Source organism: Salmo salar, chromosome 11 (genome assembly GCF_965601325.2).
Source record: "Salmo salar chromosome 11, fSalSal1, whole genome shotgun sequence".
Taxonomy (NCBI): Eukaryota; Metazoa; Chordata; class Actinopteri; order Salmoniformes; family Salmonidae; genus Salmo; species Salmo salar.
Window position 1 is genome coordinate 98,994,234 of NC_138301.1, and position 25,436 is coordinate 99,019,669.

At 44.4% G+C, this 25,436-nt stretch overlaps 1 protein-coding gene across 2 annotated transcripts; it reads left to right on the top strand.

Annotated features, from left to right (window-relative positions):
* Window positions 1-6,794: 6,794 nt before the first annotated feature.
* Window positions 6,795-25,102, top strand: LOC106563249 (leucine zipper putative tumor suppressor 1). 2 transcript variants are annotated; one of them, XM_014128659.3, is made up of 7 exons: window positions 6,795-6,999; window positions 16,458-17,279; window positions 17,831-18,433; window positions 19,331-19,459; window positions 19,711-19,902; window positions 20,289-20,519; window positions 20,773-25,102. In XM_014128659.3, the coding sequence occupies exons 2-7, from the start codon at window positions 16,620-16,622 to the stop codon at window positions 21,583-21,585; spliced, it is 2,628 nt and encodes an 875-aa protein (XP_013984134.3). In that variant the 5' UTR covers window positions 6,795-6,999; window positions 16,458-16,619; the 3' UTR covers window positions 21,586-25,102. The 2 variants fall into 2 exon arrangements, with proteins under 2 accessions (XP_013984134.3, XP_013984136.3); XM_014128661.3 differs by lacking the exon at window positions 6,795-6,999 and adding an exon at window positions 8,581-9,435.
* The last annotated feature ends 334 nt before the right edge of the window (window positions 25,103-25,436 follow it).

Sequence of the window (25,436 nt, forward strand, 5' to 3'; positions counted from 1 at the left end):
CCTACTGAAGAGATGAGTCTTCAATAAAGACTTAATGGTTGAGACCAAGTCTGCGTCTCTCACATGGGTAGGCAGACCATTGCATAAAAATGGAGCTCTATAGGAGAAAGCCCTGCCTCCAGCTGTTTGCTTAGAAATTCTAGGGACAGTTAGGAGGCCTGCGTCTTGTGACCGTAGCGTACGTGTAGGTATGTACGGCAGGACCAACTCGGAAAGATAGGTAGGAGCAAGCCCATGTAATGCTTTGTAGGTTAGCAGTAAACCTTGAAATCAGCCCTTGCCTTAACAGGAAGCCAATGTAAAGAGGCTACCACTGGAGTAATATGATCAACTTTTTTGGTTCTAGTCAAGATTCTAGCAGCCGTGTTTAGCATTAACTGAAGTGTATTTAGTGCTTTATCCGGGTAGCCGGAAAGTAGCGCATTGCAGTAGTCTAACCTAGAAGTGACAAAAGCATGGATTCATTTTTCTGCATAATTTTTGGACAGAAAGTTTCTGATTTTTGCAATGTTACGTAGATGGAAAAAAGCTGTCCTTGAAACAGTCTTGATATGTTCGTCAAAAGAGAGATCAGGGTCCAGAGAAACGCCGAGGTCCTTCACAGTTTTATTTGAGACGACTGTACAACCATCAAAATTAATTGTCGGATTCAACAGAAGATCTCTTTGTTTCTTGGGACCTAGAACAAGCATCTCTGTTTTGTCCAGGTTTAAAAGTAGAACATTTGTAGCCATCCACTTCCTTATGTCTGAAACACAGGCTTCCAGTGAGGGCAATTTTGGGACTTCACCATGTTTCATCAAAATGTACAGCTGTGTGACATCACCAAGAGGTAAAATATACTGCTCAAAAAATAAAGGGAACACTTAAACAACACAATGTAACTCCAAGTCAATCACACTTCTGTGAAATCAAACTGTCAACTTAGGAAGCAACACTGACTGACAATAAATTTCACATGCTGTTGTGCAAATGGAATAGACAACAGGTGGAAATTATAGGCAATTAGCAAGACACCCCCAATAAAGGAGTGGTTGTGCAGGTGGTGACCACAGACCACTTCTCAGTTTCTATGCTTCCTGGCTGATGTTTTGGTCACTTTTGATTGCTGGCGGTGCTTTCACTCTAGTGGTAGCATGAGACGGAGTCTACAACCCACACAAGTGGCTCAGGTAGTGCAGCTCATCCAGGATGGCACATCAATGCGAGCTGTGGCAAGAAGGTTTGCTGTGTCTGTCAGCGTAGTGTCCAGAGCATGGAGGCGCTACCAGGAGACAGGCCAGTACATCAGGAGACGTGGAGGAGGCCGTAGGAGGGCAACAACCCAGCAGCAGGACCGCTACCTCCGCCTTTGTGCAAGGAGGAGCAGGAGGAGCTCTGCCAGAGCCCTACAAAATGACCTCCAGCAGGCCTCAAATGTGTATGTGTCTGCTCAAACGGTCAGAAACAGACTCCATGAGGGTGGTATGAGGGCCCGACGTCCACAGGTGGGGGTTGTGCTTACAGCCCAACACCGTGCAGGACGTTTGGCATTTGCCAGAGAACACCAAGATTGGCAAATTCGCCACTGGCGCCCTGTGCTCTTCACAGATGAAAGCAGGTTCACACTGAGCACATATGACAGACGTGACAGAGTCTGGAGACGCTGTGGAGAACGTTCTGCTGCCTGCAACATCCTCCAGCATGACCGGTTTGGCGGTGGGTCAGTCATGGTGTGGGGTGGCATTTCTTTGGGGGGCCGCACAGCCCTCCATGTGCTCGCCAGAGGTAGCCTGACTGCCATTAGGTACCGAGATGAGATCCTCAGACCCCTTGTGAGACCATATGCTGGTGCGGTTGGCCCTGGGTTCCTCCTAATGCAAGACAATGCTAGACCTCATGTGCCTGGAGTGTGTCAGCAGTTCCTGCAAGAGGAAGGCATTGATGCTATATACTGGCCCGCCCGTTCCCCAGACCTGAATCCAATTGAGGACATCTGGGACATCATGTCTCGCTCCATCCACCAACGCCACGTTGCACCACAGACTGTCCAGGAGTTGGCGGATGCTTTAGTCCAGGTCTGGGAGGAGATCCCTCAGGAGACCATCCGCCACCTCATCAGGAGCATGCCCAGGCGTTGTAGGGAGGTCATACAGGCACGTGGAGGCCACACACACTACTGAGCCTCATTTTGACTTGTTTTAAGGACATTACATCAAAGTTGGATCAGCCTGTAGTGTGGTTTTCCACTTTAATTTTGAGTGTGACTCCAAATCCAGACCTCCATGGGTTGATAAATTGGATTTCCATTGATTATTTTTGTGTGATTTTGTTGTCAGCACATTCAACTATGTAAAGAAAAAAGTATTTAATAAGATTATTTCATTCATTCAGATCTAGGATGTGTTATTTTAGTGTTCCCTTTATTTTTTTGAGCAGTGTATATAGTGAAAACTATAGTGGTCCTAAAACGGAACGTTGAGGAACACCAAAATGTACAGTTGATTTGTCAGAGGACAAACCATCCACAGAGACAAACTGATATCTTTCCGACAGATAAGATCTAAACCAGGCCAGAACTTGTCCGTGTAGACCAATTTGGGTTTCCAATCTCTCCAAAAGAACGTGGTAATCGATGGTATCAAAAGCAGCACTAAGGTCTAGGAGCACGAGGATAGATGCAGAGCCTTGGTCTGAAGCCATTAAAAGGTCATTTACCACCTTCACAAGTGGAGTCTCAGTGCTATGATGAGGTCTAAAACCAGACTGAAGGAAGGCAGTGAGTTGCTGCGCAACAGCTTTTTCAAAATGTTTTGAGAGGAATGGGAGATTCTATTTAGGCCAATAGTTTTTATATTTACTGGGTCAAGGTTTGATTTTTTCAAGAGAGGCTTTATTACTGCCACTTTTAGTGAGTTTGGTACACATCCGGTGGATAGAGAGCCGTTTATTATGTTCAACATAGGAGGGCCAAGCACAGGAAGCAGCTCTTTCAGGAGTTTAGTTAGAATAGGGTCCAGTATGCAGCTTGAAGGTTTAGAGGCCATGATTATTTTCATCATTGTGTCAAGAGATATAGTACTAAAACACTTGAGTGTCTCCCTTGATCCTAGGTCCTAGCAGAGTTGTGCAGACTCAGGACAACTGAGCTTTGGAGGAATACGCAGATTTAAAGAGGAGTCCGTAATTTGCTTTCTAATGATCATGATCTTTTCCTCAAAGAAGTTCATGAATTTATCACTGCTGAAGTGAAAGCCATCCTCTCTTGTGGAATGTTATTTTTTAGTTAGCTTTGCGACAGTATCAAAAATAAATTTGGGATTGTTCTTATTGTCCTCAATTAAGTTGGAAAAATAGGATGATCGAGCAGCAGTGAGGGCTCTTCGATACTGCACGGTACTGTCTTTCCAAGCTAGTTGTAAGACTTCCTGTTTGGTGTGGCTCCATTTCCGTTCCAATTTTCTGGAAGCTTGCTTCAGAGCTCAGGTATTTTCTGTATACCAGGGAGCTAGTTTCTTATGACAAATGTTTTTTGTTTTTAGGGGTGCGACTCCATCTAGGGTATTGCGCAAGGTTAAATTGAGTTCCTCAGTTAGGTGGTTAAATGATTTTTGTACTCTGATGTTCTTGGGTAGGCGGAGGGAGTCTGGAAGGGTATCTAGGAATCTTTGGGTTGTCCGAGAATTTATAGCACGACTTTTGATGATCCTTGGTTGGGGTCTGAGCAGATTATTTGTTGCGATTGCAAACCTAATAAAATCGTGGTCCGATAGTCCAGGATTATGGGGAAAAACATTAAGAACCACAACATGTATTCCACGGGACAAAACTAGGTCCAGAGTATGACTGTGGCAGTGAGTAGGTCCGGAGACATGTTGGACAAAACCCACTGAGTCAATGATGGCTCCAAAAGCCGTTTGGAGTGGGTCTGTGGACTTTTCCATGTGAATATTAAAGTCACCAAAAATGTTAATATAATTTGCCATGACTACAAGGTCCAATAGGAATTCAGGGAACTCAGTGAGGAACGCTGTATACGGCCCAGGAGGCTTGTAAACAGTAGCTATAAAAAGTGATTGAGTAGGCTGCATAGATTTCATGACTAGAAGCTCAAAAGATGAAAACGTCCGGGTTTTTTTTTTTTAATTGAAATTTGCTATCATAAATGTTAGCAACACCTCTGCCTTTGCGGGATGCGTGGGGGATATGGTCACTAGTGCAACTAGGAGGTGAGGCCTCATTTAACACAGTAAATTCATCAGGCTTAAGCCATGTATCAGTCAGGCCAATCACATCAAGATTATGTTCAGTGATTAGTTCATTGACTATAACTGCCTTGGAAGTGAGGGATCTAACATTAAGTAGCCCTATTTTGAGATGTGAGATATCACAATCTCTTTCAATAATGGCAGGAATGGAGGAGGTTTTTATTCCAGTGAGATTGGTAAGGCGAACACCGCCATATTTAGTTTTGCCCAACCTAGATCGAGGCACAGACACAGTCTCATAGCATAGCTGAGCTGACTACACTGACTGTGCTAATGGCAGACTCCACTAAGCTGGCAGGCTGGCTAACAGCCTGCTGCCTGGCCTGCACCCGATTTCATTGTGGAGCTAGGGGTGTTAGAGCCCTGTCTATGTTCGTAGATAAGATGAGAGCACCCCTCCAGCTAGGATGGAGTCCGTCACTCCTTAACAGGCCAGGCTTGGTCCTGTTTGTTGGTGAGTCCCAGAAAGAGGGACAATTATCTACAAATTCTATCTTTTGGGAGGGGCAGAAAACCGTTTTCAACCAGTGACTGAGTTGTGAGACTCTGCTGTAGAGCTCATCACTCCCCCTAACTGGGAGGGGGCCAGAGACAATTACTCGATACCATCACATCTTTCTTTCAGTGCCTTAGACCACTGCACCACTCGGGAGCCCCAAGAGAACTGACAGGTGTGTGAGCTGTAGTAGTAGATCAGTACAGCATGAAATGTGAATGCATGTTGTGTGTTTTAATGTCCAGATTGGATGTGGATCACCATATGCGTGGCGACAACAGTCATATATTTGCTTTTTTGTGTGTGTGTGTGTGTGCTATGCAAGCATTAACCATTTTTTCTGCTAACCTGGCTCAGAGATTGTGTGTTTGTGTACTCTTGACAGTCCTGTTTGTCCCTATACAACTGGGAAAGTGAGCCGTGTGTGTGCTGAATAGGTGATTTCAGTTTGAGAGTGGCTTGTGTGCAGGTCTGTGTTACGGCCCTGCAACACTATAGCCATCGGGTGTCCGGCATTGCCGTCAGCCGTTGAGAAAATGCTTCCTATGAAATGAATGAAAGCTGCTTCACTGCCCGTGTTGAGCTCACGTTGCATCGCGTCTGATGGCAGAGTCCAAGCTCAAGAATTGCAGAAGTTAAATAATTGATGACTGACGCTCTCTTTCACTCTATCTTGTGAATTGAAATAATTCAAAATAAAGTTGATTTTGGTTGCATATGACCACTAGCTAGCTACATTGACTTGCTAGGTTCACAATGTAAACAAAAGCAACTTGTGTAATTAGAAGATAATTTAGTACAACCACTATCAACAATTTTAATGAGTACTTGAGAAAAACTGGACCAAAGCTATTGTACTTAAACATGTGTCTGGTACCATTCCATTCCAGCCATTACAATGAAAATGTCCTCCTATATTTCCTCCCACCAGCCTCCTCTGATGTGAAGGACCATGGCTGTTTTCTGATCATGTTGACAGGGTTATGTGTGGAAGACTGCTTGTAATAGTTCTGATTGTGTGCAAACAGTGGAGTGTGTATGAAGAAGGCATTATGACTGGGAAATAAGTCACACATTTCTTGATATTGGAAAGGCTAGTGAAAATAATGTGATTTACTCCAAATGAAACCAGAAACTCTCATACTCATCGACCCTTTCATTTTCTTGGAATGATGTAATGTTTTTAAATCCCTATAAAGGCATTTTTTGTGTGTGCGCTCTGATTTTGAACTCAATGCCTGCATGTGCATTTGGTAAACCCAGTCAGAGTTTTAGAAGAGAGGACATGGTCCTTCTTATCCATCTACAGACAAGTTAACAGTTCTGTTCTGCTACAGCTTCAACATAGGCTAGTTTCTCTCGCTCTGCCCTTTCCCTGCTCATCTTTTGATATCTCTCTCTTTTGTCTCTTTGTGCAATTTCACCCTGCCTACCCCTCCTCTCTCTCTTGACTAGTCCTGAGTGAGGCTGATTTTCAGGCTCCAGTTCCTCACCTACACAAACACAGCCAGCTCTGCTCTGTCTCTGCCCCTGGGAACTGGCAATCATGTTTGCCCAAGGCCTCGCTTGCCCTCGGTAGTAAGAACTGCATTCTGAGCTACACACACACTTATTATGCACGTATACTAGTACGCGCCCCCCCCCCCCCCCACACACACACACACACACACACACACACACACACACACACACACTTATCCTGCCCGGCCATATGTTATTACGTTCTACAGTACTCAAAGGAATATATACATAGAGACACAGAAAGACAAATTGCATGATTGGCAAGGGTCCCCATTTTCCAGCAATAGCCACTGTATTTGTTATCCACTTATTCTGTGTGTAACAGAATCAATACATTGTGAGCCACTGTATTTGTTATCCACGTATTCTGTGTGGAACAAAATCAATACATTGTGTGCTATTCTGATGTGGAGGAAGAATTCACACCTTTGTTGCTGGTGTGGGCGCAGGCGCAGTGCCTTTCTGGGAAGGGGGCGGTGTCGTGGTCATCAGAAGGGGCGGGGCGGAGGTGGGTGTGTGACACAGCTGATGCACGCATCCTCTCGATGCCTCAATCACCCGATCTTTGCTACGGGTACTAGCGGCTGCAGCCTTCCCCGACCAGAGCCACACGAGTAGGCCTAGGCTATACTCCCGCTCCACCGTCGCTATCTGCGAACCCCGAATCGGACAGCTCGCCGAGGAGCAGTGCGGCGACATAATTCGGCGTTGTCTGTGCTGCGCCTGCAGCTAATAGTAAGTGTGGAGCTGCTGTTGGAGCGGAGCGCTCCATCATTTCCACAGAGAAATACGCGCACCTAGTAGGCAACGCAGCGCCTACTACGACACCTGCGTTTTTCTATTTTTATCGCCATTCACTGCATTGCCAATCCATTATCCTGCCGCTTTACATGTTGCACGCTGACGGGGAGAAGGATTTTGGTGATTCAAATGTTGTGGCAGAGCGATGAGGGAGAGGGATACCGTTCTTGTTCATATTGCTTATTGGAGTGAAAGTAAAGACGGCGAGATGGGAATGTGGCAAAAGCGGTTGTACGCGCGGGTTGTAGTTTACGACGCTCACTCGAGCACGACCCTCCGCTTCCCCCACGGGGAGAGCTATTTCCCTGACCCACACGCACATTATGCAGGCCTAATTCGTGAACGGAAAGAAATGCAGGGGTAAATGGGTAGATCATGTTAATTATCTCGTTCTTCTCGCCCTTCGTTGCTGGGTTAGGGCTTTTTCGCTGGTATGGAGAAACGAGTGATGTTTCTCCATTGTGCTCTAGCATCGCCGCGTCAGCTGACAGTCACCCTGCCTGTGCACATCTGTGCGGTGAAAGGGTTGACGGAGGTTGTTTTAGCTGCTGCAATAATAATGAAGAGAATTTTAATATATTAAAAGTATAAATTGACAGACCAAGAGCAAATGTCCTACAGTAGAATTTAGACCTACCTTGGCACTTAACAGGAATACACTTGAATAGCTTGCATAGGCAATAGGCTGATTTATTAGGCCTACATCACTACCTAACAGATGTAGCAAATACTGTGTTATTGACATGTCATGAAGCATATTATAAGTATATATGTGTGTATGTATATGTGTGTGAACTGAAAGTGTGGGCTAACATGTCAGTTGTAGGTATATGGACAGTAATTTGATGATAATGGCAAGGGAGCTCTGATAAAATAGGCCTATTGAATATATTCTACTGTGTAGTGTTAACCTCTGTGCTCAGTGTTACTGCTCTGGAGGTCTTCTAGACCTGGCTTATGAGGCCTTGAATGAAGTGAAGTGTGTGTGTGTGTAGTGGAAACAGTGGTCACTTTGTTTGGGGGGAAGTTTGTTTGCATTTGAGTTGTGTGTGTATATAGGGGTCTATGTATGGACAATGCAGCGACAATATGGGGAGAACATGTATTGCTGGTGTGTGTGTGTGTACACCTATTAAATACCTCATACTGCATTTCAGCAGAGGATAAGAGATTGAGAAGAATTACCTGTTTGAGAGATTCGAGGAGTGTGTATGTGTGCGAATGAGGGCGCACCAGAAAGTGTGTGTGTGTGCTCTCTCTCTGTATGAAGCATGGAGCCGATGATGTAATGCCTAGGAGTGTGTAACTGTGGCAGTGAGGAGAGTGTAGGCACGTGCCACAGCTCAGCCAACACTGGAACAGGTCCCTCTACTGGCCCTGAGGCAGTAACGCACCCTATCTAGTTTTGAACAGCACCTTATCCTAAGGATTCAATACTCACCCTTTCACATTTGGTTCTGTTCCCATGTCCTACCTGAGATGGAATGTTAATTCTTACCTTACTATAGCAAAGTAGCATAGTAGATTCATGTGCACCGTCTTGGATTCAGGCATGAAGAGACAATGGAGATAGAGAATTCATTCAACGGTTTGGCTGCATCTTTGCCCTGATAGGACTAGTATAGGCTACACTTGTTACAATGCACTATAAATCCAGATATTACCTTTAGGTCAATGTTCAATCAGTGATAGTTGAGTAATCAGAGTGTTCTGTCTGTGGTTTAGGGGACAGCGAAATAATGATGATAATATAGTGTGTATTCCTTATTGCACTCAGTGATGCATACACAGACATGATGTACTCTCTTTATATGCACAAATACTTTGCATTACCTTATTCTCAATGAAGTATTGACGATTGACTCCCATATTTTTCCTTCTATTAGTCAGACAGTTGCTAAATATTTTTTTTGTCATTATCATTGGCACAGGGGGAAGAACTTGTCTCAGTGTGAGTGTTTGCATTTGTTTGCATGTGTGTGTGTGTGTGTGTGTTTTCAGGCATGAAGAGACAATGGAGAGAGAGAATTTGCACAATGGTTTGGCTGCATCTTTGCTCAGATAGGAGTAGTAGGCTACACTTGGTACAATGCACTATAAATCCAGATATTACCTTTAGGTCAATGTTCAATCAGTGATAGTTGAGTAATCAGATAGTGTTCCCTGTGGGTGTGGTTCAGGGACAGAATATTTGTTTGCATTTGTGTGTGTGTGTTTTATCGGTTTGCGTGTGTGTATAAGACAGAAGGCATAGGTACATGCAAATGTACCAGGTGTGCAAAAAACCTGCTCTGCTAACCATCAACAAATAGTGTGAGAGAAAGGGTGTGAAACAAACAACACAAGAAGATTGTGTGAGCAGTGAGCACAGTAAGCTTTCTTTCTATGATTGTACCTCAATTGCAAATCCTGAATATATATATATATATATAATATATGTGTATGTTAATGTAGATGTGGAATGTAGTTAATATTTTAATGTTTTGATTGAAACACTAATCAAGTAGTAATCGTGTATTAACTCAAATAAATCCTATTGATGAGCTAGGCTATTTGTTAACCCTTTAAAGTTAAACTGACAGCATTAACTACTTTGCAGATATTAAACAAACAGACAATCGTAATATCAGTCAAAAATATACAATTCCCAGTTTATGCTTCAAAACCAACTTTATAAGAGGTTTAAAAAATAAAAAAGTTTCTATTTGACTCAAAATACCATGAATACTTTTTGGTTAGGGTCGCAGCCTATTATGCCCATCTGCAAGCTTAGCATTTATCTATTTTGTTTTAATGTTAAAATACTATACAGCTTCCTATGTACATACGTGGACATTGGGCCATATATATATACTGCTCAAAAAAATAAAGGGAACACTTAAACAACACATCCTAGATCTGAATGAAAGAAATAATCTTATTAAATACTTTTTTCTTTACATAGTTGAATGTGCTGACAACAAAATCACACAAAAATAATCAATGGAAATCCAATTTATCAACCCATGGATGTCTGGATTTGGAGTCACACTCAAAATTAAAGTGGAAAACCACACTACAGGCTGATCCAACTTTGATGTAATGTCCTTAAAACAAGTCAAAATGAGGCTCAGTAGTGTGTGTGGCCTCCACGTGCCTGTATGACCTCCCTACAACGCCTGGGCATGCTCCTGATGGAGGGCTGTGCGACCCCCCCCCCCCCCCCCAAAGAAATGCCACCCCACACCATGACTGACCCACCGCCAAACCAGTCATGCTGGAGGATGTTGCAGGCAGCAGAACGTTCTTCACGGCGTCTCCAGACTCTGTCACGTGCTCAGTGTGAACCTGCTTTCATCTGTGAAGAGCACAGGGCGCCAGTGGCGAATTTGCCAATCTTGGTGTTCTCTGGCAAATGCCAAACGTCCTGCACGGTGTTGGGCAGTAAGCACAACCCCCACCTGTGGACGTCGGGCCCTCATACCACCCTCATGGAGTCTGTTTCTGACCGTTTGAGCAGACACATGCACATTTGTGGCCTGCTGGAGGTCATTTTGCAGGGCTCTGGCAGTGCTCCTCCTGCTCCTCCTTGCACAAAGGCGGAGGTAGCGGTCCTGCTGCTGGGTTGTTGCCCTCCTACAGCCTCCTCCACGTCTCCTGATGTACTGGCCTGTCTCTTGGTAGCGCCTCCATGCTCTGGACACTACGCTGACAGACACAGCAAACCTTCTTGCAACAGCTCGCATTGATGTGCCATCCTGGATGAGCTGCACTACCTGAGCCACTTGTGTGGGTTGTAGACTCTGTCTCATGCTACCACTAGAGTGAAAGCACCGCCAGCATTCAAAAGTGACCAAAACATCAGCCAGGAAGCATAGGAACTGAGAAGTGGTCTGTGGTCCCCACCTGCACAACCACTCCTTTATTGGGGGTGTCTTGCTAATTGCCTATAATTTCCACCTGTTGTCTATTCCATTTGCACAACAGCATGTGAAATGTATTGTCAATCAGTGTTGCTTCCTAAGTGGACAGTTTGATTTCACAGAAGTGTGATTGACTTGGAGTTACATTGTGTTGTTTAAGTGTTCCCTTTATTTTTTTGAGCAGTGTATATAAAGGGCCATATTTTTTTCCAAATAAAACAATAGCCAGTTTGGGTCGCAGTTGCATGTCTGGCCTGAATTTCTTTCTTTTTTCTTCAATATGGCCCGTGCACGGATTGAGTTTGACACCCCTGAACTAGCGTATCCATTTATGTAGCTTTATATTTATTTAGTGAGCTAGAAACATAGAGCCTAACTTTAGCTAGCTAGCTGCTGGGAGGATGGCATGTCATTGGAGGAGTGGGTGAGTGAGTGACTTTTCCCTCCTTATATCGTTTTTCAGTGGCTACAGCTAGTGATCCAGGTGTCATATGGTTAGCTAGTAAAAAATGTATATCGCTTAGCTAGCTATGCTGAACTTGAACAACTGTTATCCACAGTTAGCATATCTCTTAGTCGTCAATCAAATGCATTTGGCATCGATCAAATGGGTGGGAAGGCAGGCAGGTTCCCATTCAGTTGTTAAAACGTAAGGTTGGGACAAGCATGCACTGGCAGGCAAACTGCAGAAGGACGAGCAGGTTACTTTTCTGTTTCTCAGTGCAATTTTGTAGCCAACTAGCTTAACAAGTTTGCGAGGGTTTATCTAATGTCCCGTTGTTAGATTTTAGCTCATCTCGCTCTGACTACCATTAGTTGATCTTGTTATTGTTGATGATGTGCATAGGCAACTGAGGGGGAGAGAGCCTACCTTTTCATGGCTGTTTAATCAATAGAGCTGTGAAATTCACAAATGTAAGAGGGCTCCTGTGGTTTAAACATATTTACAGAAATCCATTCAGGTGTGTTTTGTGGCTTTTTGTGAATGCGTTCTAATTATCAAATGTCGCGCTAATGCTGCTGCCTATTAACACACAGTCCAGTTCAAAGTGAATGATGGCAAGTCTGTGTGGCAAATGGCTTATTGGCATATAGGCCTACTGTAACTCAGATTGGCTATGGCGCACCGTTCTGCGTAGACGCTGGTCCTGGACAAGACAGTTGGTTTTATTTGCTGCAGTGTCTATTAATTGTCCAAACGCAAGGCTGCTTTCCCACTAAATTGCTATAGAATTTTCAAATGCCTTACTACACTGAATTCCCAAACATTCTATGAACTTATGAAAGAGTGAAAATGACCATATCTAAGGGTCTGGCTTGTCAGCAAATGCAAAAAAAAGGTGTCATATTCTTCCTAGAGGTGTACATGAACAGATTTTTTTTTAAAGATTTCATGTTGCTAAAATGATGTCAGTTCCACTTTAATATCAACAGTTTTTAGTTATATGAGATGTGCTTTCATTTGTATTGCATAAACAATTTTCTCAACTGAAAAAATACATTTGAATATGAATTTTCATATGATTTGGAATAAGGTGCAACTGTATAAGGGGGAATTCCTGCTGAAATTGATACCGCAAATTGTCCTTTATTGTTAGCCTTTATGTATTTTTGGGGATAATATTCAATGTACTTCATATACATGTACAGTGCATTCGGAAACTATTTAGACCCCTTGACTTTTTCTAGCTTTTGTTACAATAAATTGATTAAAAAAAATAAAAAATTAATACATCTACACACAATACTCCATAATGACAAAGCAAAAACAGATTTTTATACATTTTTGCAAATGTATAAAAAACCACTGAAATATCACATTTACATAAGTATTCAGACCACTTTGTTGAAGCACCTTTGGAAGCGATTACAGCCTCGAGTTTTCTTTGGTATGACGCTACAAGCTTGGCACACCTGTATTTAGGGAGTTTCTCCCATTCTTCTCTGCAGATCCTCTCAAGCTTTGTCAGGTTGGATAGGGAGTGTCGCTGCACAGCTATTTTCAGGTCTCTCCAGAGATGTTAGATTGGGTTCAAGTCCGGGCTCTGGCTGGGTCACTCAAGAAAATTCAGAGACTTGTCCCGAAGCCACTCCTACATTATCTTGGCTGTGTGCTTCAGGTTGTTGTCCTGTTGGAAGGTGAACCTTCACCCCAGTCTGAGGTCCTGAGCGCTCTGGAGCAGGTTTTTATCAAGGATCTCCCTGTACTTTAGTCCGTTCATCTTTCCATCGATCCTGACTAGTCTCCCAGTCCCTGCTGCTGAAAATCATCCCCACAGCATGATGCTGACACCACCATGCTTCCCCATAGGGATGGTTTCAGGTTTCCTCCAGATGTGATGTTGGCATTCAGGCCAGAGTGTTCAATCTTGGTTTCATCAGACTAGAGATTCTTGTTTCCCATGGTCTGAGAGTCTTTAGGTGCCTTTTGGCAAACTCCAAGTGGCTGTCATGTGCCTTTTACTGAGGAGTGGCTTCCATCTGTCCACTCTAGCATAAAGGCCTGATTGGTGGAGTGCTGCAGAGATGGTTGTCCTTCTGGAAGGTTCTCCCATCTCCACAGAGGAACTCTGGAGCTCTGTCAGAGTGACCATCGGGTTCTTGAGTACTTCTCTGACCAAGGCCCTTCTCCCCGATTGCTCAGTTTGGCCAGGCGTCCAGTTCTAGGAAGAGTCTTTGTGCTCCCAAACTTCCTCCATTTAAGAATAATGGAGGCCACTGTGTTCATGGGGACCTTCAATACTGCATAAATGTTTTGGTACCCTTCCCCAGATCTATGCCTCGACACAATCCTGTCTCGGACCTCTATGGACAATTCCTTAAACCTCATTGCTTGGTTTTTGCTCTGACATGCACTGTCAACTGTGGGACCTTATATAGACAGGTGTGGGCCTTTCCAAATCATATCCAATCAATTGAATTTACCACAGGTGGACTCCAATCAAGCTGTAGAAGGATGATCAATGGAAACAGGATGCACCTGAGCTCAATTTTGAGTCTCATAGCAAAGGGTCTGAATACTTATGTAAATAAGGTATTTCTGTTTAGATTTTTAATAAATGTGCTAAAATTTCTAAACCTGTTTTCGCTTTCTCATTATGGGGTATTGTGTGTAGATTGAGGAAAACATTTAATTTAATGTTTTGCTGTAATGTAACGAAATGTGGAAAAAGTCAATGGGTCTGAATACTTTCCGAATGTACTGTAAGTATCAAAAGTAAATGTAATTGCTAAAATACTTAAATGTAAACATTAAAAGTATACATCATTTCAAATTCCTTATATTAAGCAAATTCAGACTGCACCATTTCTTATTTTTATTTTTTTTACGGTTCGCCAGGGGTACACCCCAACACTCAGACATAATTTACAATCGAAGCATGTGTGTTTAGTGAGTCTGCCATATTAGAGGCAGTAAGGATGACCAGGGATGTTATCTTGATAAGTGAATTGGATCATTTCCCTGGCCTAAGCATTCAAAATGTAACCTACTTTTGGGTGTCAGAGAAAATATGTGGAGTAAAAAGTTGTTTTATTTTATTTAGTGAATTGTGTGTCTACTGTACAGTATGTCAACCCCTTTACTCTCTTCCTTGTGTTTGTGTGTAGTATATAATTAACCAATATTTTTTTGGTGTCAGTCAGTTTGTGGTCTCAATAGTAACCTTAGCCCTGGTTCAAACACTGCTTTGTCGCCACACCGAACTAAAAAATGTCACTTTCTCTTTGGAAGAGCGGAGATGGAGTGCCGTTTGAAACCATTGTGTGCCTCGTTTTTTCAATTTTTTTACACTTATTAAACATGAGAAGCTGAAATGTCTTGTCAATAGGTATTAAACCCCTTTGTTATGGCAAGCCTAAATAAATTCAGGAGTAAAAATGTGCTTAATAAGTCACCACCAGTTGCATGGACTCACTCTGTGTGCAATAATAGTGTTTAACATGATTTTCCAATGACTACCTCGTCTTTGTACCCCACACATATAATTATCTGTAAGGTCCCTCAGTCAAGCAGTGGATTTCAAACACATTCAACCACAAAGACCAGGAAGGTTTTCCAATGCTTTGCAAAGAAGGGCACCTATTGGTAGATGAGTAAACATTTAAAAAACAGACACTGAATATCCCTATGAGCATGGTGAAGTTATTAATTACACTTTGGATGGTTTATCAATACACCCAGTCACTACAAAGATACAGGCATCTTTTCTAACTCGGTTGACAGAAAGGAAGGGAACCGCTCAGGGATTTCACCATGAGGCCAATGGGGACTTTAAAACCGTTCTAGAGTTTAATAGCTGTGACAGGAGAGAACTCCACAATACTAATCTAATTGACAGAGTGAAAAGAAGGAAGAATTCCAAAAACATGCATCATGTTTGCAACAGGGCACTAAAGTAATACTGCAATGTCCTGAATACAAAGTGTTATGTTTTGAGCGAATCCAATTGCTGAGTACCACTCTCCATATTTTCAAGCATAGTGGTGGCTGTATCATGTTAGGGGTACACTTGTAATTGTTAATTAAGGACTGGGAAGTTTTTCAGGATAAAAAAGAAACGGATTGGAGCTAAGCACAGGCAAAATCCTAGAGAAAATCCTGTTTCAGTCTGCTTTCCACCAGACACTGGGAGATGTATTCACCTTTCAGCAGGACAATAACCTAAAACACAAGGCCAAATATACACTGGAGTTGCTTATCAAGAAGACAGTGAATGTTCCTGAGTGGCCGAGTTACAGTTTTGACTTAAATCTGCTTGAATATCTAATGCAAGACTTGAAAATGATTGTCTAGCAATGATCAACAACCAATTTGACAGGGCTTGAAGAATTCTGAAAATAATAATGGGCAAATACTGTACAATCCAGGTGTGCAAAGCTCTTAGAGACTTACCTAGAAAAACTGTCATTTCTGCCAAAGTTGATTCTAACATGTAATGCCCAAGAAAGGGGTGTGACTACATATGAAATTAGATATTTATGTATGTCATTTTCAATAAATGTAAAATAAAATTATAAGCACATTTTTTTCACTTTGTCATTATGGGGTATTGTGTGTAGATGGTGAGAAAAAAATGGTTAATTTAATCAATTTTGAATTCAGGCTGTAACACAACAAAATGTGGAATAAGTCAAGGAGTATGAATACTTTCTGAAGGCATTGTAGGTGCCGGTACTCATTTGGTGCCGTACTGTTTACATTTACTGTTTACATTTTAGGTGCAGGAGCTCCACAATACTTTTGAGCAAATATTCTATAAGAGGAACAGGAGCTCAAGCAGTAGAACATTTGAGGTGCCGATACTCGGCTCCTGCCCAAGTCAAGCACTGATGGTCTCAGATATCGCAGTTGGAGGACTTCTTCATCCTCCTCCTTCTGTTACGTACAGTGTGTGTTTGTGTGTGGGCACGTGCTTGTGTGTGTACTTACAGTTTGTGTGTCTCTTTACCTTTCTCCCTCTCCTCTCGATGTCTCTGTGTGTCCTGCAGTGTGTGTCGGCTGGTGCTACCTCCCTGTCCTTCATCATGGCAAGTGTGGAGCGCGGGGGGATGAGTGAGGGGGTGCGCCCCCAGGGCATGGGAATTGTGGCCAGCGGGGTATTCTCCTCGACCACCACCTCTGGCCAGCAGCAATAGCAGCAGGAGATCGCCATGCGGAGCGTGGGCACCCGCACCACCCAGCAGAACAGCCTGCCTCGTGCCCCCCCACCACCCCCCTCCTCCTCTTCCTCCTCCACTTCCACCCACAGGGGCAGGGGCTTGGCAGATAGGAGTTACAGCATTGAGAGGTCCTCTCAGCAACCTCCTCCCCTGACCCATGCTAAGGGGACTACGGCTGACGAACGAAGCTTTGCCACGGTGGAGCACTCTTCTTCTTACTACGGCAGCGAGCGTCCTCCGCCGCTCTGCGAGAGAGCAGAGAGAGAGAGGCCCCCCGCCCATAACAATGGAAACAGACAAGTCTCCAATGGCAATAGGGGCGTTTCCAATGGGAACCGAGCAGCGGCAGCGGTGGGTAACAGTGAGAGGCAGGTGTCCAATGCAGTGTTTTTGAATGGAGGCGGGCGGCGTGATGGGCGGGACCAGAGGGATGGGCGGTACCAGAGGGATGGGCGTGATGGGGGGCGAGAAGTGCCGAGAGGGGCAGTGAGTTTGGACATTTGCGGGAACAACGAGGTCTCGCTGAACAATGATCGAAACAGTAGCCAACAACTAGCTCAGTACAAGGTGGGCGCCAGCGCAGCCAAACTGGATAACCATAACAACCCCCCCAACATCCTCCCCATCTCTGGGAAGCTGGAGAAGGTTCAGGTGAGTCTCTCTCTGTGTGTGTGTGTGTGTGTGTGTGTCCAAATACAGGCTGTAAGTTGAGTATGAGGGTGCATGTTGAAAGTGTGTGTTGTGCATGTGTGTGTTTATGCATTTGTACAGGAATGTGTATACATGAGTTAGGGTGCAGGCAATAAAAAGCTGTCATAAATTGATATACTGCACTTTGTTACCAAGCTGCCTGAGTTATTTCTCGTCTCCCGTCAACTCCTCCTCCTTCTAATAGCATTAGCCTTTACTTAGCTGTTACTGTTCTTTATGTTAGAGTTCTGAAAAGGTCTCTCATACTGGACATTTGTTTTTTTGTATATCTGCATATAATTTGTGTACCGGTACATTCAAAAACCACAGTAAATGCTCTTAATCCCCATTTGAAATTCACATTTAGCGTCGGTATGCTTGCTGCTTAATTAATTACACGTATAGCAGCATATTCATAATCTCTGTCAACCTAATTGTCAGATAATGTATGTTATACAATCCTTGCGTTATATTTCAAAAACCAATGCCATTTTCCATCCTCCCCCATCCAGAGCAACGATGGATTGGTCCGCCCCTCTGCCTTCAAGCCTGTAGTGCCCAAGAGCTTCCATTCCATGCAGAATCTGGTGTGCCCCCCCCAGGCCGGAGGAGGGGGCCGCAGCGCCGGAGGTGGGGCTGGAGGTGGTGGGGGTCCCAGTGTACCAGGACCCCTCAGAGACACAGACAGCTCTGGCGGCCGGGGTGGAGGTACCAGAGGCGGGGAAGGTGGTGGCAGCAGGGGCGGAGGCCAGGGGAGCCTCTCCGACTCAGGGAGGAACTCTCTAACCAGCCTGCCCACCTACGCTGGCTCCAGCTCGGGCTACGGGCCCCCGCCTGTCCTAGGGCCCCTGAGCGCCTCCACCAGCCACATCAACCGCCTGGGGACCACGGGGGCCCTGGAGAAGTTGGACAAGCCTGGTGGCGTTAGCGGTAATAGTGGATACCAGAACGGACTGAGCACCTCGGATAGTGGTCGCTCCTCCTCTGGGAAGAGCTCCTCGTCCTATCAGAGGCTCAGCCACCTGAGTGACGCCCCCCCGCCCCTCCGCCCCTCGCCCTCCTCCGATGACGTCATCCAGGACCTGGAGGATCGGCTATGGGAGAGAGAGCAAGAGGTGAGTAGAGACAGAGGTAGATGACGAGAGAGGGAGAGAGGAAAAGGGAGAAGAAAGAGTGGATACTAGTGGGGGGTGCAGGAGGAGATTTAATAGATTATATTGTAGAAGAAAGCAACAAACAAATAGTGCCAGTAGTGCAGATGATCACAACTATAGGACAGTTAATGCAGTTATTTTATATAATCACAAGAAATTGTTATTTGAAATTTGAGGAGTTTGCATGACCCATAGAGGGCATAGGTAACTGTACTAGTGATCTTACTGTTTACCTAATACTGTCTATGGCTTAAGAATAACCTGTACATAGCTTACACCTTCCTGTTTTATTCTTCTTTTCTTATTTCTCTAGTTTTTTTTTGTTATACTATTTTGATATTGAATACTGCACTGTTGGGAAGGGCTTGAAAGTTAAGCATTTCACAGTACTTGTGCATGTGACAAACAAAACTTGAAACTAAAACCGCTGGGAAACTGGTTGGGTGAGTTGATAAACTGGTCAGGTGTGTGTGCCCTAAACTCACTGAGCAGACAACTGTATTTTTATTAGCTGACGGTCAAGCAGGTAAGACACATTAGGTCTTTGGTCTGAAATAGTAGTGCAAGTTATTCAAGTACTGAGGGCTTGGAGGTAGCGATATGTGATAGTGGGGTGGTACACCTTGGTGGTAGATGGTGAATGAGGTGTGTGTTCCACAATGCAAGGAGACATAGTGGAACACCTAAAAAGCAATCAATTAATATTCAGCATCTGTTGACATTGCAAATGAGAAGTACAAAGAAATATGAAAGACAGTAACCTCTGATGGATGGCAGCCATTTTGTGAATTCCCCATCATCACCTCCTGCAGCTACATGTGAATTACAGCTGAGTTACTTCCTTTCCTCCTCTCCCAGGTGCTCCACATGCGCCGTAACCTAGACCAGAGTGAGGCGGCCATCGTCCAGGTGTTTGAGGAGAAGCAGCGCGTGTGGGAGCGCCAGATGGACGAGCTGCGGCAGAATTATGCCTCACGCCTGCAGCAGGTAATGGCTCCTTAGTTCACAGATTGTGAGGTCGTAGGATATACCCAATAGCATTTGCCATGGCTGCGTGGCAAACACTGAGAAAGGCAAAGAATGAGCGTTAAGGAGTAGTTTAGTAAAATTCTGTGCAAAGATTTTCCCACTTACCTTATTTCAAATAGTGCACTCAATATGGCTGCCTCCAGTATACCCACTGTCAAATGTTGATTTGAATCGGGAATCTCCATTCTACCAAATGTATTTCTACACAGGTGACGCGTCGCGCCCAGCGCTCCCAGAGTGCCTTGCAGGCCCAGATCAGCCGTCTGTCGCAGGACAAGCGACGCCTGCATGAGGAGATGGCTGCGCTGCTGGCCCAGAGAGAGGAGCTGGAGAGGAAGTGCCTGGACTACAGGAAGGAGCAGGCTGACATCCTGCCACGCCTGGAGGAGACCAAATGGGAGGTGAGAGAGGGGACCCGGGGTTAAGAGGGTGGTGTGTATGGCTGGGTGTGGGATACTAGAGAGATGGGTGAGGTTTACAAGTTAACTGGGAGAAAGGTCAACTTTAGGGGGCATGACAAGGGAGAGTGAGAATGCGAAAATGAGTTCTGAGAATAAATACTAGATGTCCATGCTAAAAATGACCAAAGGGCAATACTGTCTAAACCAATGGTCAGATGTGTCCTATTTGTTCTGTGCAAATGCTTTTTGATCATTAGCACACAATGCAGCAGTAGCTGTCCTATACTGTAAGTGCACATCCATTACACAGACTCATGCCCTTTACATGGGTGCTTGTTGATCTCTATTTCAACCATGTCCATATCTTTCCTCCCCCTCCCTCTCAGGTGTGTCAGAAGGCAGGGGAGATCTCCCTGCTGAAGCAGCAGCTGAGGGAGAGCCAGGCGGAGGTGACCCAACGGGCGGGGGAGATGGTGGCCCTGCGGGGCCAGCTGAAGGAGGCCAACGCCCAGTTGAGGGACTGGGAAGAGGCCATGTTGGGCCTCAAGGACTCCTACAGCACCAAGACCCTGGAGCTGGAGCGCTGCGAGGGGGAGCTGCAGAAGACGCTGACCGAGGTAGGGTTGAGTCAGAGACAGACCTGAAACACTAACTACAACTTGAAGGGTTGTTCTGGTCTGTGCACCACACGTTTTGAGCTCTTGAGTCACTTGCATGCATACAGTACAGATACAGGCATTCAAATACACTTTGAAAGACACAAACAATACACTCTCACTCACACGACACGCATTAAGTGAATTAATCCCCACTTCCTCTCTCTTTAACTCCTGATTGACTCTCCGGCCTCTCCACCCTGTGTCTCTCCAGGTCTCTCAGCTGAGGGACAAGCTGGGAATGTTTGAGGCTGAGGTGGTAGGGCTGAAGCGGGCCCTGGGTGAGTTCAGTGTGAGGGATAGGGCTGTCGAGGCTAGTGGTGGGGGGAGCAGGGAAGCATCCAGGACCAGAGTGGGGCTTCCCTCGCCACACAGCCCACCTGAAGGCTCCGCCTTCTCCTACCCGGCCCTGCCTCCACCCCCCGTACCCCCCCCAGATGCCATACTGAGTTTGCAGAGTGATGAGGTTCAGTGCCAGGATGCCCACCATCACCAGGAGGCTCACTTGCGTCAGGAAGCTCATCAGCGTCAAGAGGCCCAACTGCGGCAGGAAATCCACCAGCAGCGCCAGGAGGCCCACCAGCAGTGGGAGGAGGCAGGGGACCTGCACCGGCAGCTGGAGCACCTCCAAGGTGAGCTGCGTCTGGAGCGACAGCAGCGTGAGCGACAGGCACTCACCTTCAAGAAGGAGCGCCACGTGTGGATGGACGAGAAGGAGCATGTGCTCAAGTACCAGGCCCAGCTGCAGCTCAGCTATGTGGAGACCCTGCAGAAGAACCAGGCCCTGGAGCTCCGCGTGGGCCAGCTGGGCTCCAAGCTCACCTCCACCAACACCACCCCCTCGCCCACCTCGCCACCCCCACTGTCCCCCATCCCCCTGCCTGCCCCCGTCACTCCCCTACCCTCCCTCTCTCTCTCCCCACCTCCCCTTGCTGAGGACAAGAAGCTCCCTCCCGCCCTCCACCAGCTGGCCCCTCCCTGGCCGGTACTCACCCGTCTGGAGAGGATAGAATCCACAGAGATCTAGATTCTATGTGCTCTAGATCCATAGTCCTCCAGAACACTGCAGATCAGTTCAATTCAGCTTATACACACTTTTACAATAATTAAACAGTAGCACATATCAATAGCATTCATTTTGTAGTCCTAAATAGTTATACTCACTGCTACCCCGGGGTGGTCCTAGGACGCACTGCACTATGGATGGCAGAGAGAGGCATGGACGACCATTGGGAAAGGGGGAGGAAAAGGACAGTTTACACTGGTTTTCAAAGACGCTCTTCAAGCCACCCTTATGCAGGTTTTAGTTCTATTGATCGGCAATCCACTGAACATTTAGGTTGGGGTGAATATTGGGGTCAAGAGTAACACACTATTGGAAAAACTATTGTTGCGTTGTCATTAGCATGATATGAATATATTATAAAGCAAAGACAGTCTGTGGGAGAAAGATTCTCCTCAAGGCAGCCTCTAAAGATGATGTGGGGAAGAAAAAAAACTCTATTTAAATCAAGCCAAATACTACTACTAAACATGTACTACTATAGTTGTCAAATACTGTAAAGGTAGGGATAACTACCCTGCAGATTCTGTCTGGGCCTATTTGTAAATTGTCACAACAACTGACAGTGTAAAGACCGAGAATGTATGATATAGAGTTTAATAAAAAAATATATAATTAATTTCACCTTTATTTAACCAGGTAGGCCAGTTGAGAACAAGTTCTCATTTACAACTGCGACCTGGTCAAGATAAAGCAAAGCAGTGCGACAAAAACAACGGAGTTACACATGGAATAAACAAACGTACAGTCAACAACACAATAGAAAAATCTGTATACAGTGTGTGCAATTAAGTAAGGCGGTAAGGCAATAAATAGGCCAATGGTGGCGAAGTAATTACAATTTAGCAATTTATACTGGAGTGATATATGTGCAGATGAGGATGTGCAGGTAAAAATACTGGTATGCAGAAGAGCAGAAAAACAAATATGGGGATGAGGTAGGTAGTTGGTGGGATGGGCTATTTACAGATGGGCTGTATACAGCTGCAGTGATCGGTAAGCTGCTCTGACAGCTGACGCTTAAAGTTAGTGAGGGAGATATGTCTCCAACTTAATTGATTTTTTTTTGCAATTCGTTCCAGTCATTGGCAGCAGAACTGGAAGGAAAGGCGGCCAAAGGGGGTGTTGGCTTTGGGGATGACCAGTGAAATATACCTGCTGGAGCACATGCTACGGGTGGGTGTTGCTATGGTGACCAGTGAGCTGAGATAAGGCGGAGCTTTACCTAGCAAAGACTTATAGATGACCTGTAGCCAGTGGGTTTAGCGACGAATATGTAGCGAGGACCAGCCAACGAGAGCATACAGGTTGCAGTGGTGGGTAGTATATGGGGCTTTGGTGACAAAATGGATGGCACTGTGATAGACTGCATCCAATTTGCTAAGTAGAGTGTTGGAGGCTATTTTGTAAATGACATCGCCGAAGTCGAGGATCGGTAGGATAGTCAGTTTTACGAGGGTATGTTTGAAGGAGACTTTGTTGAGAAATAGGAAGCCCATTCCAGATTTAACTTTGGATTGGAGATGCTTAATGTGAGTCTGGAAGGAGAGTTTACAGTCTAGCCAGACACCTAGGTATTTGTAGTAGTGATGCTAGTCGGGCAGGCGGGTAGCGATCGGTTGAAGAGCTTGCATTTGGTTTTACTAGCATTTAAGAGCAGTTGGAGGCCACGGAAGGAGTGTTGTATGGCGTAAAACACAGCTTTATCAACCTCTGTACATAAAGGGTCTTGAAGAACAACATTGAACACTACTGGTGTAAGTGTCAGATTTGCGGCATGACTGTTGGGCATGTGTGGTTACTGTATGCCCTTAACAACTTGGCCAGGGCCAGTTCTTCTGTTTAATTCACATGGTTAACATTAGAAACAAGATATGATTCAGGTAAACAGGGGGAGATCCATCCATACAGCCTCCCCCTGTGGCTTTATTGGTGCTATAAGAACACACCACCACACCAAATCACTAAGGAAACAAACCAAAAGGTTAAGATACAGAAGCTGTTTTAAGGGATGTGAGATGTGTTTTTCAGGAGTGTGTTGCATTGTGTTGGGGGGGGTTTAATAATGTAATAATGGGCTTGGATGAGATGGGGAAATGAGGCTTCGGAACGCTAAGGGCCGGGATTGCATGACAGGATCAGTTGTATAAACCAATCAGGGATCTCCAAAGCTTTGATGGGTCTGCAGCTGTGAATGATTGACGGCACATTGTATTTGCTGGGTTTATAAGGCTTTGTTTCCTCCATCTCCAGTGATGCCGCACATGTAGATTCCTCTGTGCTACCAGTAGCTGCAGTGACTGAGGACAGCCACGTTGTGGCGACAACAACTGACACAAAATGGCTCAATCAATCCCAGGATGACGAATCACCTGCAAGCCTCTTAGCATTTAATTTTGTTTCGAAACTACGTAGGCGACAGCTAAAAGCAGCTTGTAATTTGTGGACGTTCTAGATGCTTTTGGTCTCCATTGATATTTCTTAAAATGACAGAAAAGGGTGTGTTAGTGATTATTTAATGATTACTTAAACATAAAGGTTGGTCAATGAAGCTGCTTATCTGAGCAAAGTGTATATTTAAGATCACTAGCAGCAGGTGGTAGCTGAGCCAGCAGACTTGATGGTGTTAGATACTAATTGTAAGATTCAGACTTTATAGGAAGAGTAATGCATTTTTGGAATGATTCTTTGAGATATGGAGTGTACTTGTGTGGTGTACTTGTTTGAACAGGACCCACCCTTATTTGGAAAAAGTATGTATATGTCAATATATACTACCTTTATAGATCTCTAGAATATATTTGGCTATATGGGACATTTTACAATATATTAAACTATTCTAAACATTAGTGTGTACAGTATATGTTGACATATATTTTTTCATGGGTCTGGGCAATTTATAGAATAACTTTGAAGTCAGGGGTGAAAGAAGTGAGGACTTAAAAAAAAGAATGAATGTTAAAGAGAGGATAAGAATAGAAGAAAAGAAAGACGTAGAGCGAGGGATGGAGGGCCCACCCCCTCAGTTTTGGGGCAACATTTGCTGCTATGTACTTTTGTTGTGTCCTGCTGTGTTCTTAGTAGAAACAGAAAGACAGTGTACTTGGATGTAAATATTATTGTTATTTATTATGTGTACATATATATTCAAATATATCAAGCTTATTACGTGTGAATAATTTAAGAGGATTATTAATGAGACAGACATTTCCGCTTTTATTTTTTAAACTATATAAATATATAAATATATACATATATATGAAATCTTTTTAATTTTGATCTACTACGTGGTACAGTACAACTAAAGCGATTGTTCAAAAACCAATGTGTTAGTTTTTTTTGTTTCAACTCTTGTAATGTCTTAAAAGACAAAATGCTATCAAGTTTCTTTTTGTATTATTTATTTTGTGTTACAGAAAAATGGCTTGAAGAAAACATCTTAGCAAATATGAATTTAATGATTAAAGACGTGATTAAATCATCTTGAATAACTCATTTTTTTGCCTACAGGGTGTTCACACATGCTCACTATGAATAAAGCTCAATACTCAATATCTGACTTTCAATTTTAAACATGTTGAAGTAGTTCCAATCTCTTATTAGAAATACAGTTGGCCAATCGTGGTCAAGTTGGGATAATTGGATACAGTTGGCCAATTACGGCCAATTTCAGTATTAGGATAGTATCATGCAATATATTGATTATCGATTGACTGCATGGTTTCACATTCTTTTGAGCAACTGCATAAGTAGGAAAACCCTGCCTTCCACATCTGCAGCATTCATTTAATATATAGTAGGAGAGCGGTCTAGTG